This window comes from Alligator sinensis, unplaced genomic scaffold, assembly GCF_000455745.1.
Source record: "Alligator sinensis unplaced genomic scaffold, ASM45574v1 scaffold647_2, whole genome shotgun sequence".
Taxonomy (NCBI): Eukaryota; Metazoa; Chordata; order Crocodylia; family Alligatoridae; genus Alligator; species Alligator sinensis.
In genome coordinates this window covers 2,156,619-2,173,328 of record NW_005841832.1, presented here as the reverse complement: position 1 = coordinate 2,173,328, position 16,710 = coordinate 2,156,619, and the positions used below count along the sequence as shown (strand labels likewise).

Sequence of the window (16,710 nt, the reverse complement as noted above, 5' to 3'; positions counted from 1 at the left end):
TCCCAGAAGTGGCTGGGGCCGCCTCCAGGAAAGGCGGGGCAGCCACTTCAGTAAGTGGCTGCAGCAGTTGGCCTCAGCAACAGGCCGCGGAAGTACCCCCGGGCAGTGGGATTGGCTGTGGGGGGACACCCCTGGCAGTGAGATCATGGCAGATCAGCTGGTGTGGGGATCAGGAGGGTGGGTCTCTGCACTAGCTGATCTGCCTCGGCCTCGTAAGGGAGCCGGCTCCAGGTGAGTATGGGGCCCGGGGCAGATTGGCTCATGTGGTGACCCTCCCCCGCCCCAGTATCCAGGCGGGAAGGATCCCCACACCAGCTGATCTGCCCCGGCCCCGTAGTGGAGCTGGCTGGAGGAGGGTGTGGGGCCTGGGGCAGATCAGCTTGTGCAGGGATCCTCCCCACCCCGGGATTGGGGCGGTGGGTTCCAGCACGAGCTGATCTACCCTGGTCCATGCTGCTGGCCCCAGGCAGCAGCACCCGTCTCCTGTCAGCCAGCAGGCAGATCGGGGGCCTGCCAGCACCCCCAGGAGGGTTGTGGGGGCTGTGATGGAGTCCTTCTGGTGGTGCAAGCCCCCAGTCTGCCTGCCAGGTGACAGGAGCCGGGTGCTGCCGCTTGGGACTGATCTTCCTGGCGCTGGTCCCAAGCAGCAGTACCTAGCTTCTCTGGTGTGGGCGAACCCCTGATCTGCCTGCCTGCTGTATTTTATGTTTCCATATAATAACTATGGGCGAAACAGCGTCAAAACAGCAAAACAGTTTCAACAAAACGAAATGGAACAGTGGCTTTGAAACAAAACAAAACTTGAAATGAAACACTGTTTTGTTGAATCGTTGAAACTGAACCCGAATCGGAACAGTGCTGTTTCGCACAGCCCTAGTAGCCACCCCTCTGCCCCAGGCTTGCAGTGCAGACAAAGCCATGGAGGGAAAGATATCACCAAGTAATGACACAAGAATGCTTCTTATTAGATAGCATAGACTGGGTCCACTTCTGCTACCCACCAATCCATAAGGATGTTGGAAAGTTCAGAAAGGTTCAGAAAAAAGCCACCCCATCACCTAAGGTGTGGAAACCCCACCTTCCTATGAGAAATTAAATTTAGGATGTCCAAGAGAAAGTTTAGAGGTTACTTGATCAAGGCCTATGGGGAGTGAGAAAAGCAAGAAAGTTTCTGAGAGATTGCAGCCCTCAGTTCAGTAGGCAAGAGTGGAACAAAAAACAACAGATGCAACTAAAGTAAGCCAATCAAACCATAAGAAAGGACCAACTTTTAACTGGTAACAGGAGTTATCCTTCAAGATCACCGACAAAGAGGTGGGAGTGAATCTCCTTATGTTGGGACTCACTAGATTGAGACTGTCTCTTTCTAAAGGATCCACTTCGGATTATCCAAGATTAGGAGCTAGATGCAAGACTCACTCGATTGTGTGTCTTCCCTGGATTGTGCCGCATCCCAGACTTAATGGTCCATCCAGTACCTTTTAATGGGAGTTCTCTGTTCCCAGTAGGGTCCAGGTCAGCCCCCAGTGACTTTGTGACAGGTGAGTGTACCTCTGCTCCCCGTAGCAGGACTGAGATCAGGGGGAGGAAGCAGGCTGCCATCTGATGGCTCTTGCCTCATGGAATCCTACACGAATATTGATATGATGGGAAACTATCAAAGGAGCAAGGTGGAATCCAGCAGAAGGCAGCTGTTTTTAGATATGATTACACAGGCATTTTATTGCCAGCCATTTTTCTCAGTGCCCTTTGCACATCCTTGTTCCTCAAGCTGTAAATCAGGGGGTTCAGCATGGGGGTGACAAGTCCATAGAACACAGCGATGAGCTTGTCCTGGTCAGAGGCAGATTTGGCCTGTGGGCGAATATACATGGATATGGCGGTACCATAGAATATACTGACCACAGTCATGTGAGAACTGCAGGTGGAGACAGCTCTGCTTCTGCCCTGGGCTGAGCGAATGCGAAGCATGACCATGCCAATGCGGATGTATGTCACAAGGATGAAGGTGAAAGGCATGAGAAGTGTCAGGACCCCACTGGAGAACATCACAATGAGGTTGAGGTGGGTGTCAGAGCAGGCCAGTTTCAGCATAGCCAGAGCTTCACAGGAGAAGTGGTTGATGATATTGGGCCCACAGAACTGAAGTGGAAATGCAAAGGTGGGAATCACTGTCAGCAGAAATGCACTGGTCCACGCACTTACTACCATCTGTATACACACTCTTCTGCTCATGATCAGAGTGTAGCGCAGGGGCTTACAGATAGCCACAAATCGGTCATAGGCCATGACAGCCAACAGGAGGCACTCTGTCACTCCCAGGTAGAGTGAGACCATCATCTGGGTGTAGCAGTTAGCAAAGGAGATGGTGGGTCGGTCTCTAAAGCAGTTTGCCAGCATCTGGGGGGCAGAGATGGAGGAGTAGCAGATGTCGAGGAAGGAGAGGTTGCTGAGAAAGAAGTACATGGGGGTGTGTAGCTGTGGGTCAGCCCAAATCATGGCCAGGATGAGTCCATTTCCCAGCAGTGTCACAAGGTAGATAAGCAGTAACAACCAGAAGAACATGGCCTGTGCCCAGGGGTAATTGGACAGTCCCACTAGTATGAACTCTGTCACCAGTGACTTGTTGGCTCTTTCCATTTCACTGCGTGGGATTCACCTACAGGGACAGGGAAAGGAAAAGGAATGAGGGGCTGGCAAAAACAGGGCAGATGATGGATGCCCCAGAAGACTGATCTGAGCCCACAGGCTCGGTTTGGCAGGTGAGAAGACATTAGGGCACCCCTTCCTGACCAGGACATTCCCTCTTGCTCCAGGCATGTGATCATGCTGCCACTGAGGTAAGTGGCACACCCAAAGTATGATATTCCCATGTGTGCTGTTTCTTCTGCTTATTCTTACACGTTCCCAAATCTGGACATGTGCTGGAGAAGACACTCTGGGGTGTCCCTGTGTTGCTACTTATGAGATCTTGTTCTCCAGCATGCATGAGACCAACTCCTGCAGAGAACACAGGAGTGCTTTCACCACCATGTTTCTAGCCTTGCCACATGAGAATGGGACAAGGAAGGGGGCCATCCTAAGGGCTGTCTTGGGTGAAGCATGCTGCTGCCATAGTGTAGACACACCCTGAATGGTTCTCTGCAGCCAAGGGTTGTAACCTGTAGGGTGTTGGGGGTCTGTACTCTTGGTGCCAGAGCATAGATGGATTCTGAGGGAAGAAAGGGGTCTGGAATCTCACAGACTCATGAAATCCTGAAAACAGAATACCTCACCCCTCACAACCACTGATGGCCTCCCCTCTTCAGACCCATTATTCTCCCATTGCAGTTGTCGAAAAGCAACATGTCCTGTGACAATGTCCCAGTCTCAAACACCGAAAATTGAAGCAGCTGATCACTTATACCCTGCTGGCTGAGTCTCACTTCTCGACTGCTCATCACTATTCTGGGTATGAGCAAGCACAAAGCCCGTCCACAATTGATTCATTGATGGAAATTGGGGTGTTGTCTCTCTTTCACCATGTAGGTGTCCTTGTTGTAGTACATAGTGACCCTAAATGAAGTGGCTAAGCTATCCCAAAGGGGACTGAATGGAATCAGGAGATACAAAGATCCTTTCCCCACACCAGTTATGGTACATATTTGTGAGAAACTCTAGAGCATATTGGCTTCAACTTCTAAAGCTAGAGCCTATTTTGACCTAGGCTAGACCCAAAACCCACTCCCACCTCCCACACTTCCCAGTAACTATTGGGAAGGCATCATCCTCCTGGATTCTGAAAGAAGTGACAGGTCTAGTAGAACAGATAAAACCCCTCTTGACCCAGGGCACAATCAACCATCCCCTGCTTGAGAGCACTGTCTAGGCTGAAATTTCCCTGTCTGGTCTCCTCCTAAACACAAATGCTTCCACAGCCTTTGGGTTTGCTGGATTGTCTCACGTCTAGCACAAAGAGAAGGAGGCAATACACACCTGTGTTGATAATTCTGGAGGAACCCAGAGCTTAATCAGTGTGGTGGCAATGTAACTACTGGCCACTGTCCCCAGTGGAGATCACACTGTCTATACACAAAGAAAGCCCATCCAGACTGGCCTCAGCAGTGGGGTAAGCAATGATGTGGGTACAGATGCCCTGGTAGTATGGGCAGAGGTCACTACCAGGCTCCCAGTGTTGTCACAGCCTTTGCACAAGACCTGTGCAGCAATGCTTGTTGTGGGTGTGGGGAGGGAACTAGAACCATGGGTCCCCTGTTGTTGAGGGATCTCCATCCATGTGGTTCCTGATGAAGTATCTGGAATGTGACAGCTGATTTCATTCCTCACCCAGGCTTGATGGTGCAGAGCACCCCCAAGACTCTCTGCCTTGAGGGGGGCGGGGGGGCGGGGGGGGGGCATCTAAGGGCTTTCATCCCAGTGAGTCAAAGTAAGGCGTAGAGTGGGAAGCTTGCTACATCCTCAGACCTGCACACACAAGGGTCCCTGCATGAGCACAGTGTCAGGCTGCAAAGGCAGAGGAAGGGGAGTGTCCTCTACATTGTTCCCTTAAACCGGAGTAGTTTGGCTTGGGACAGAGGCTGGGAACTCCTGGCAAATCACCATTCAGTCTGCCTCTAGTTCTCCCAAAATAGGGGATTCCTTGGAAGTGCCCACAGCTGACACTAACGAAGCACAATGCATTGGTGGCACTTTCATTCCCATCTTCACCGCACATAGGCTGGCACCACATCTGGATTTGTACCCTGGACAATGAAAAGCACTGTTCTAAACCCTTTGCAAAGATGAGCCAGTAAAAAAAGGACAGTTCCATCCTCCTGAACCTACCACAATGACACCTTACATCCTGCTGCCCAGGGAAAGTGGCTGGGAAGTGACTCACCTTAGTGTTTAGGCCCAGGTCAATCAGCAGCGAGACAAAAGTGACCTCACAGGGGCTGACTGGTGGCGTTGTGAGGCAAACTGAAGTACTCAGATTCTTTGGGCTGATGCAGGAATTCTCATCCTCAGTTTCTCTTCTCTGCTAGACTGAATTACCAGGAATCACTGATCAGTAGCCTTGGTATTTTGCCTGCTGGTTTCTAAATACAGGCAAATGTAGAGGCAATTTGGTTCTATCTGTGAAATGACTTGCTTTCAATGGAGCGATGATGTGGATGAAACCCCAGCCTCAGGACTGAGGGTTGTGTCACTGTCTATACAACAGCCTCCATGGAAGGCTGCCTAGTTCCCTGCATCTCTCCTTGCCTGTGCCAGCCACTCCTGAAGTTTACCTTGCAGCAGTCTGGAGACCTGTGTTATTTCTCTGGTCCCTCTGGCTCTGTTGACTCCACCAATGCAAAGGTGCCAGGTGCCAGTTGTGCCATTTTCACTGTCCTTAAGTAAAGAGCTTAATCCATCCAGAAATCACATTGGAGTTTGGTGGTTTGTTTTAAGCAGAATAGGACACAAATATCCTCTGTGATTCTTCATAGAACCCAAATGCTTCCAGGGGCAGGTCCAGGGAGGGTACTGTGGTAAGGTTGCACCCCTCTTCAACAGGGTAGTTCATGCGCAGTGAGCCCCGTTCTCTTGAAACCTCTTGTCTTGGCTGCTGGTCACACTTGCAGTAACACTGAGTTCTCTGCCACCCCTAGCTCTTCAAACACATAGATCTGCTCCTGAAGGCTTCCTTCCTAGCACACCATCCTCCCATAACACACTTATGGGGGAAAGGGAGAAAGCTGTATCAGGATTCAGGGTTTCCTAAAATATCTGACTCTTTTGTCTCTGGGGCACGATGCATTGTTTTTTGTGGGGTTTTTTTCTTGAAGCCTCAGGGACCCTGTTTCCTACATGCAGTGACATTGCCTGAGAGATGTTCATAGCTTAATTTAGTCTGCACACTTATATTTTCTGAAGCAGAGAAGTCCTTTGCCAAGTTGGGGGTTATTGATACAAGAAATGACCAGTCAGTGTGATTTGTGATCTCTCTTTCATTGTCACAAGACTCGCATCTGAGGAATTAGATCAGGAAAAGATCACCACATTTAGGTTGGGGGTGGGGGCAGGGAGGGCTGAAAGCACCTCTCTGCACTGGAAACACAGGATAATACTGAAAGCTAGAAAGCATTGTGAGATAGAGTTGGTTTACATTTAATTTCAGTAATAAAATAATCAGTAAAAAAAAATAAGTACTTGCACAATGAAAACTGACTTCCCTGCCCCCCTGTGGTCAAGCACTCAGGACCCTTGTACGTGTTGGGTTTTTTTTCCACATTGTCTCAATCTGTCTCCCTCAAAGCAACACAATGGGTATCAGTCTTTCCCATCACTGTTATGCATGACAGGTCAAAAAGTCCAAATTACTCCATGTACTATTCCAAGTCAAATATGGTAGGGATGCTGCATAACAATTTGACCTTGCTGACCTCTTAGTGCTAAATTACAGCAGGGGGCACTGGTGATATGTGATATGTGCAAAATAGCTAGAGTTGCTTAGTTTTATTAATTGACATATTTTGCTTAATTTTAATTTTATTAATTTCATTACTGTTATAATTTAATACTCATATTTTTAAGAAATGTATTCCTTCCTCTTTCTTGGAATTAATCGTTATTTCTTATATTTTTAATGTTTGTAATTATTATATATAATTTATATACTGTGGGCCACCAATTTAGCAAAGCTGTTTGTATGTCTGCTCTTTATTCTGGAGTAGCTTTACCATGGAGTTAACTCCAGGGCACTTTCCTCCACAATATTTCTGTCATGTGCCATGATCCTTAGACTCCTCTTGTTAGATTTTCTTTGTAATTTCAGCTGGATATGGCATTCTTACTGCTAAATCATCCAATTTGGTGTAGTGTTGTTTGGCTCTGTTGAGATGGACCTGAATCCTACTCCAGAATTGTCCAGAATTGTTCTGCCCACCTCCTCATGATATATTAAGAATACTCCAAATGGCCTCCATAGTGTAAGACCAGGTTGAGTAGTACCAGGACCCAGACCTACAAAGACTCACAAAATCAGGGCCTTCATTTGTAGAAATGAGCAGGCAATGAAAGCAGGAAGGAAAAGGGGCCAATACAAAATCAAGCTGTCTAGCCTGTCTTCATTGCACAGGGCAGGAAACTACACTCAGTTACCCAGGTCTGTTCCTCTTTTTATCCAATTACTGTTTTATGTAAAGCACATCATCCACACTAGTCCTAAGGATCAGAATCCAGGTCTCCCTTTCACAGGCCTTAGACTACAGTCAGACTACCTCTTACTTGATCTTCATATTATCCTAAGACTCTTGAATTCTTGGTGTACCATGGTCCAGCATCAACAAGAAGTGGGGAGGATGCTCCTCCCAACTATATTATATTCTGGCAGGTAGGCAATCAAGAGATTGGGTTTGACCCCATCTGTCTGAAGAGGGCTTACACCCCACATTTCACATTTCCTGAGTGGTTGTTATAATCATAGGGTTCTTGAACAAATGTTGTGCCGTACCTTCTGCCCGGTGTTGAGTGAAAGTGGCAGTGGCTGCTTTGCTTTGTCTTACCTCAGCAATGCTGATGTGTCTTTGGCATGTTGAGATGATATCTATCAGATCAGACACCAGTGGGGACTTAAATGGGAACTAGGCACTTAGATTATCAGACTGGGAAGCTTTGGCTAAGGAAGAAAGTCTGTGTTTAGGAAACTATGATCCAAACATGGGCACTGAATACTTTTAGGCATCTAGCAAGTTGTGCAGCTAAAGGAGCAGGGTTACTTGGTATCTCTTTTTGTGACAAATGGCTATTTTTTTTTCAAAATCCACTTAGGTGCCTAGCTGAGCAATCTTGGTTTGGCCCAATATTATGATTCTCTAATTCTTTATTATTTGTATCATGTATCAGCATTTCCATTATTTTGTCTGTGACTGATGTCAAGGCAACCAGTCTATAGTTACTCTGGTCATTCCTCTTGCTCTTTTTGAATATTGGCACAACATTAGCACCTTGTAGTCTTCTGGAATTTCTCTGGTATTCCAAGATTTATCCAAAATGAATATCAGCAGGCCAAAGATCTTCCCAACCAGCTATTTTTGGACCCCTGGGTACAAGGGATGTGAATCTGTTGATTTTAAAATGATTATGTCTGCTGAGCTATGTGCAAAGGCATAGCAAGATCTTTCAACACCCAGGGGAGAAGTGGAGGGGGCTGGTGGGGGAGGAAGGAGATTTTGCTGACCACTGGGGAGCAGAAAGGGGAGTGGTATCTTACCTGCCCCTACTCTTTGAGGTCAGGTGGCAGCTACTACAACTTCTGCTGTAAACGTGTGAGGTTGGCTGCTGTAGTGGAGGGTGTATTTGCTGCATGTTGGTACAGCAGCCCAGCCAGCTAAGACTCCATCAGCTGCTCCTGATGCCTTAGTCACTTTTCCCCAACCACCTAATATACTTCTGAGTGCAGGGCAGTATCTCTTGTGGCAAAGCCTGGAGGAGTGAATTCCTGCTCACCATTCTCCCCTACAGATACACTACGGAAGATAGGGCTGTACCTGCCTGGCTTCTGATGTCAGGACTGTCCCTGCCATGGAAAAGGCCCCGGGGGGTGGGGATAGCTAGGGGTGTGGGGTAGCATAACAGTACCATCTTCATGTCCGTGAGTCAGTGCTCAGGGCTGGATCCCTCTCTCCCCACTCTAGTTATGCTACTGGCTATGTGCAACCAGGTCTTCACAAAAGAAGGACACCAATTGTGTTGCTTTTCAGTCAAGTCCCTTTCCATTAACAGTACGAAATATAAATGGTCACATGGGCCATGGGATGCCCAAGAGAAACAGCATGGAGCAATGGCAAATGCCCAATCCAATGCTCCTGGTTATATGGCCCCAGGATAGGCTTCCAGGAGGAACTCTCCTCTGCCAACATTAAGTGCTAAAGGTCAGTCCTATTTGTAAGCCATTTATAATGCAGTGGCAAATGCAGTCCATCAAGGCCTAGCTGGTCTCCTTTCTGATGCCTCCTCAAAGACAGAATAGACAGGACTCTTAGGTTTCCTTTCTCTGAAAACAACACCTACATAGGAAGCTCCATTATGCTCATGCCAGCACCCTCATGCCACAGAACCATGACAGATGTCAACAAACCAGGGGCATGAGTTTAAGGTGCCTGTAGGGGACATGGCCCCATTTTCATTCTAGTTGCTTATGTTTGAATGACTGTATCCTTGGAGATGAAGAGAGGAGTCTTATATTTTTAGCTATGTTCCATTGAAAGAGAGCTGAATTTGGAGCAGGGGCTGCAGTGGACCCACTACTTGGGGCTTTAGGGAAACATGCCCTAGGAACTTACCCTAGGGACACACTATTTAATGTTGTTGGCCATCTTCAATATCCAGAGGAATAGGTGACAAACAGGCGTTCTGGATGTCACCCCATCCCATTAGGGAGGGTTTTAGTATGCATGCAGCACCCTATTAAGGTGGCTACTTTATTTTTGAGTGTTCTCTCCTGCATGTCATGGGAATTTCTAGTAGCAGCTTTCAGAGGGTGTAGTAGGACACTGCCTCCCTCTGTACTCCTCAGCAAGTGGCAACTGTGGTCAGTGGGTTCAGAATAGCCCCTAGTCTTGGGTATGGAAGGACAATCTCACTCTTGGCATTCCTCTGTTCTGCTGCAATTAGTTTCAAATTCAGGAAGTGTCCCCATGGGAGCTGATTTGGAGAGTGTGCGACAGCTCAGTGACTCAGGGAGAATTGTACCAATGAATTTCTTAGAAGTTTCCTTTGCAATGAGCTCAGCTGAATATTTAGATCTGACAAGTTGCAGCTATTCATTGCTGAAGGGCCAAGGACCTAGCAATGCAGTCTTTTTCCAAGACTGTGCAGGTCACACATAATAATCAGCATATAGGAATAGCACTTTTAGTAGACTTGTATTCTGTTTGTGATCATTATAGAAGCAATGTTTACAATGTTATATTATCAATGGTTAGTAAGTGCGCAATTGATCTTAATATAACTGAGTTAGCCACAAGTAATGTGCTATTTAGATGATAAGGAACACATCAGGAGTGGACTTTAGTTATAGGTAGTTATAACTATTGCCTTACTGGAATTTATTGGAATCTATAATAACTGATTAAGCACTTATTAAAAATATCTAGTAATCTTTTATAAACATTTATAAATGGAGCCTTACTTAAATTATGACTAAAACAAGTCTGTCAGAAATGAATATCATGTTTTCTTAATAAATTGTGGGTGAATTATGTTGCTTGTTTTTTAATATCAGGAATAGATCAGTTACTGATAACTTGTCCTTTTCTTATTCAGCAGTTCTGTGTTAAGGTATAAAGAGAATCCTTTGAAACCTGGCATGAAAACAGAAGTCAGAAAGTAAGTTTCTGTTGTTCTATGTGATGCATTTCCTTTTTTTAAATATTGATTTTTAATGCAACACAAAGATCAGAAATACATATAGATCAAGTAGCCATATCAACCTGAACTACATACATGGCTGTCAAAATCAGTAATCAGTAACTGGGAAAATAAAGGGAAAAGAAAGAAATAAACTAAAAGGAGAGGAAAGAAAGGAAGGCGGAAAGAGGAGGAATAGAAGAAGAAATAAAGAAGCGTGCAAGGAGTAATAGTGTATTTACCAAAATATTTTAAGAAATCTTTCCAAACTGTACCAGACTTGTCAAAGTAGTTATGCCTGCAAAACATGACTCTCTCCAGAGATGCCAGCTGTACCATCTCTCCATATCAGGTTTTGACTATGTGATGTATTTCTGGTGTAGAGTTTCTCTGGATTTCCCTAGATTTTGATCTGCATAACCACTTTGATGACTTTGTGACTTCAGTGTATGATTTTGGTGACTTCAGGGACCTTGTTACTTCACACATAAAGAGTTGAGGATCCTGTATTTCTCCTCCAATCTCACAACTTTGTTCTGCTTCTCACTTAGGATTCTCAAGAGTATCTTTATGCCAGGTGAAGCCTGACCATTATAGCAGTATAAAACCAAGAGAAAGAGCAGATTCACAGAGTGAAATCTTATACTGTGAAATCACTGGGAGTTCTTCCATTGACTTCAAAGGAGACAGGATTTCATCCATCAGCTTTCAATCCCAAAAAGCTTCCCCACAAATTCACCAAATTTGCATTAAGTCAAAATTTTAACTCTGACCCCATAAGCTGATAACATAGGCCATCCAAGGATAAGTCTACTTTGCTGTAAGGGCACCCTTAAGACACTGTAAAGAGTAAGGGACAGATGAAGCTGGAATACCTATTCTTGTTCCAGATTGGTTGGTGACAGAAGTGAGAGCTTTTGAACCTATCAGAAGTGTAGTAGTGCTGTCAGGGTGGAGAAGAACAAAGGAGGCTTTGCCTGTAACTTCTGATTTCCAGCCTTTAAGTATTTATGGAGATGGTATAGTACCTGATGCAAACTTCACTGTCACTACAGTTATTGTTGTTGTTTTATACTATATAACTATTTATATATATATATATATATATGTCAACTATATCTATAATCATGTGTGTGTGCGTGTGTGTGCGCATGCATGTGTGTGTGTGTATCATAAAATAGATAGTGCTAGAAGGGTCCTCCATATTGTCGTGAATCAGAGCAGCCGCCGGCAGCTTGTCTGACTCACACACCGGAGTGTTTAGATTTAGAGCTCGGCAGGCGGGTAATTGATGGATGGAGTGGAATTAACCAGGCACAGACACGTGTAGGTTACAGGAGTTTGTTTACTTACGTCGCCTAGATAGTGATGGACGATGCAGGCGAGCCTTGTTCCGTTACAGCAACGAACGGTCGAGCTTGCAAGACTTTCTACACCAATAGTTTACGCTGACGGGGTGATTGATTGGGAATTGATCAATTTCCCAATTCTCTGGTGACAAGCACAGGTGTTTCCTGTGAGATCCCCAGAGCTCTCCGACTTGGGCGGAAACCGTTATACTATTTATAGGCAGAGGTGTTTGACAGAGATGCCCAATCGTGAACCGTTATATGGAATCTTTAATTTTTTGGCAGGTGGCAGCTCTTTGTCTCCTCAAGTTACAAGGTAGTGGGTTAGGTTTCTCTACCTGTTACGTGTGTGCTACGTGTGAGGAGCTTACGCTTATTTTTGGACCAATTATATATAGTTTCCCCTAGCATTTTATTTCAGCTGACCAATTATCTACAGTACTCCGGCCGCGTTTTGTTTCAAGGAATTTTTGGCAGGGATGTCTTTTAACCCTTAATCGTCAAAATGAGGATGATTTGAATGGTATCTCTTGCTCAGTGGCATGGGCACAATTTAACTGGGTTGTGACACATATATCATCTAGTCCAACCTCCTGATTAATTTATATACAAAGGAGAGTAAAAAGCTTGGGCTAGTATCTTTTTTGGGTATTGAATGGCCTTAAAAATAACAAAAAGCTTTTTTACTGTTTTCCACATGTAATTTTCATACTGATATGATAGTCTAGAAATACTTCTAACTTGATGCACCTGGAGTGGCTGCATATACAAGAAGAGACTTCCTGCTCTTGTTAATTTGTTTTCTAAAGTGAGATTATGAAAGTGCTTTAAAAGCAGTTCAGATAAGCCTTACTATCACATGGATATGAAAACAAAGCCTCCTCTTGTTCTGGGTAGTTGCAGGTGTCAAGATTGGTAGTAGAATAAGAAGACCAAGGAAAGTGTAGGTCCCTTACTAAATGGGAAGGGGAACCCAATAATGGATGATGCTGACAAGGCAAGTATTTAATGCCTTCTGTTTCTTCAGTCTTCACAAAAAAGTCAGCTACCAGATGACAAGAACAGTTAGCAGCAAGGAAAGGGAAGGAGATAATCAGCCTTGAGTAAGGAAAAACATTTCTTGGACAAGCTGGATATATCAAAGTCAGCACAGCCAGATAAGACTCATTCTAGAGCACTCACAGAATGGACAGAAGGAAATTGTAGAGCAATTAGCTATTTTCTTTGATGCTCCTGGTGTGAGGTGCATCCAGCTGTCTCTGTTGGGTTATTCAGGCGATGAAGTGATCCTGCATACACTGCTACTTTATACAGCTCATGCCACACCGGAAACCACTTGCAACAATAACAAAGGTCATGTTCTGCCAGGGCATCCACTGGGCCATGACAGGTAGCTTTACTATCTCTGCGGCTATAATAAAGTAGTAAAGGCCATGATTTCCACTAAGAGCTTATTCTTTGGGGACCCAGCCTAAGACATGTTTTCAAATAGTGAACACTGCAGTCTTGGAGGTTGGCGCTTTTCAGGGTCTAAGACTTGCAGTCACAAGAGTGTGTGCACTACAGCGGTCTCTGTGATTATACGCAGACTTCATGTAGGTGTAAGATGAGCTTGTCATTTAGGGCCTATCTACACAGAGGCATGGGGTAGGTCATGAAGAGAACAGGGCCCAGCATGTCTCATCCATGCCTGTTGATGCACTACTTACTTAGCAATCTGCCAGGGAGTCTGGTCAAGCTTGTTCCTAGCAGCAGCTCTTGGATATGCTGAAGACAGTGGTCTCTAAAGAAAGCACCGATGCAGGAGGGTCTCTGTAGTATGTTTCCAGTTTTGAAGCATGCTTGTGGACACTGGTTGGTGGAGCATGAGTAGCAAATGAGCCTGATCCTGTCTCCACCCAGACTCACTGAAGCCACCATGTTGTAGACAAACCCCAGCAGACATGATGTGCAGAGACCACCCTGAGGGGGTTGGGGAAATGTATTGCATGTTGTCCTGGGATGGCATTTAGGGGTTTAAAAAAATAAAATAAAATAAAAAAAAAAGTCACGCTTTGAGAAATTACCCTTTAAAGCATGTTCTTTTTGTTATAAAACATTGTAATGTGTAAATTCGGATGTGATACTAAACACGATATTGGAGTCCTGTAGTTTTTCATTTTCAGTGTATTCAGGGTGTGTGGATTCTGGGTGGTTAGTGTGGTGGGAGAAACCTCCCTAAGGTTCGTTGTCTAGCTGTAATTTGATAGACAGACAACGCGGGTAAAGACAGACAGCTGTTTATTTGCTCGAGCAAAGACCATAAAGCCAGCAAAAGGCAAAATGGCCCCCCCTCAAGGGTGAGGCGATCTTTTATACTTATTACAATAAGGCAAGACTTACAGGGTTAACAAAAAAGCAATACTTGGGCGGTGCTTTACAAATCTTTGTAACAGCATATTTCTATAAAGCTGAACTAGCACTTTTTTTAAAAGCTAAAAGTTAAGTAACAGTAACATTATAATATGTTAGCAAAACCTTACACAGTAGTAGATACTTCTCAAGGACACAACCACTGCACCCAGAACAATGGCTTCCCTGTCTTATCTTACTTCTTGCTGTAGCTGATTTTTCAGCACACAGACACAGATCCACTTTTTAACTCAGAAAATGCTTAATACAGTTAAAATGATTACTTGACACAAGCAAAGGCTTAGCTATCATTCTGCCTTGTGGTCAGCTGCATTGCTAGGCCACAGGTCATGCCTTGTATTCAGCTGTAAAGCTAATACTTCTTAATAATCCAAATTATTGTTAACTTAACAGTATGCTATCAGAAAACTATTCTATTTCAGGGTAATAACAAACATGCTCACCACATCAGGACAGGGAGAGGTGGATTTCCCAAAGAAGCTAGAAGAGGGAGGGGAGATTTCATGAGGGAGGCTGGAGGTACCCCAGGTGTCCTGCTGTTGCAGTGGCTCCCGGCTGACTCTTTCACCTGAGGTGGCAATATATCTTAGTGATATAAGCAATGCTATAGGTCTTTTGGTGAGATAAGTAGTGAGCCCCGCTGTCAGGTCAAGTCATGGGCAGCTAGGTATGGGTATCACCCAGGGTCAGAAGAAGCAACTGAGATCCAATGGGACCGTGAACAGTCTGTATGTAGGGGAGCCAGGGAGACATAGCCAGAAGATCCACCCTAGGAACCGAGTCAGATATCCAGAGGGTCAGGCAGAACACAGGGTCAGAAGACCAGCCAAGCTGGGTATCCCAGACCAGAGTTGGGTGAGGGATCAAGGGGTCAGGGCTAATTCAGGGTTCTTGGGCTTGCTGGGTCAGCTAAACTAGAGAATCCATCAGAGCCAGTAACGGCACAAGCAAATGGTGCAGCAACCTAAATTCAAGGTTAAGCCCTGCTGTCCAGATGCTTCCCCTCCTGAGTCAGGAGTTTATATAGGAAGGGATGAAAGGTGAGCTAACCCTGGTGATCCACTCTGGTGGCAGGGAGTGGGTGTGTGGCTAGACTTACATGAAAGGTTCTGGCCACTTGCATTGGTGTTAGTTATTTGCTAATGAGGTGGCAGACTGGGCTGATTGGCCTTACCCTGAGGCCCCCAGTTCAAAGCCACACCTGGAGCTCTTCTCCTGCACATTCTTTCAGTAATGTTTTAATGCTCATACAACATTACTGAGAAGAAATCCCTCCTCAGACTCATGCTTACCTCTCTCACCCTTCCAGGGGGCCCTCAGGCCAGGAGCAGCTTCTGCCTCAGAACAAGAGCAAATTTGGAAAACTCAGAACCATTAACAAAACTGGTTTGTGGTTTTCCACCCAGCCCTGCTCCAGTCCCCTTCAAAGAGAACCTCGGCAACCTGCTTGAAGCGGGGCTGTTCATGATGCATTTCGAAAGTCTCTGAGTCAATAATCTCTTCATACTACAATCACTCACAGATGCCAGGAGAGGGAGGAGGATAGGTTTGAGTTACATATGATCATAAAAAGTCTAGCTGGAAGGGGCCTCACAAGGTCATTTAGCCCAGGCCCCTCCAGAAGACAGGATCCTCCCCGAGTAAAATATCCCAGCCAGGGATCTGTCCAATCTGCTCTTGAAAATTTCCAGGGATGGAGATTCCACAAGGTTTCTAAGTAGCCTGTTCAAATACTACATCATTGATCCCTGGTTCCCTCTCCTTAGGGTGCTATTAGTGACCTAGATTCTATCCAGACCCTGTGCCTGAACTGCAGTGAAGTATTCCCACATGGTACAATTAGCCACCAATCCTTTGAGCTGTCAGGAGCAGCATGAACTACTAGGACATATTGAAAATGCATAATACCAAGACACAGACACAGACTGTGAGCACCAGGATCCAGCAGTAACTATTAATGGAGCAGGTTCACTGCAGAAAGCAAGAGCTGGGGCTCCAAGAAAGCTCTTTACACAGAGCTCCAAAATCTCCAACTCCTTTTACTGGTAGTTCATTTTTGTAGCTCTTCTGCAGTGAAAACCCATCTCTTAGCAAGGGGTTGCAGGTGGGTTTCACCTACTTTCAGACAGAACTCTCTAAACGATGAGCAACTACCATTACTGTGCAAAGCAGCACTCCAAGATGTTGCACACAGTGCTGTTTCAGGGTGTCCTTTCACCTGGGGACCCTCAGTACTTTTTGCTGGTGTATCCTGGTGTTACCATTGGATAAAGGCAGTGGATTTGGCTTCCAGTATCATTTCCCAAGTCCTTTCTGACTCTGGAGTTACAACCTCTTCTTCTGGAGAGAGCAGCTCTGTGAATCCAAGATCTGTTCAAGCAGATTTATCTGGCTTCATATCACAGGCTGCCCACATAAGATGTTGCAGCAAAGCCAAGAGGCCATCATTCTCTTGGGCAGGTGAGTAGCAGTAAAGATTGGGTCCCAGTGACAATTTCTCCTTTTTCCACCCAATTCATTCTGGGATGATTTACTGGCCAGCAGCTCTCAGCGCCCCTCAGTCCGTGTCCATCCT

The 16,710-nt window shown here is 45.5% G+C and overlaps 1 protein-coding gene across 1 annotated transcript; it reads right to left on the bottom strand.

Annotated features, from left to right (window-relative positions):
- Positions 1 to 1,707: 1,707 nt before the first annotated feature.
- LOC102376654 (olfactory receptor 13H1-like) lies at positions 1,708 to 2,640 on the bottom strand. The gene has a single exon (XM_006015023.1). It carries the CDS (start codon positions 2,638 to 2,640, stop codon positions 1,708 to 1,710), a length of 933 nt encoding a protein of 310 aa, XP_006015085.1.
- Positions 2,641 to 16,710: the final 14,070 nt, after the last annotated feature.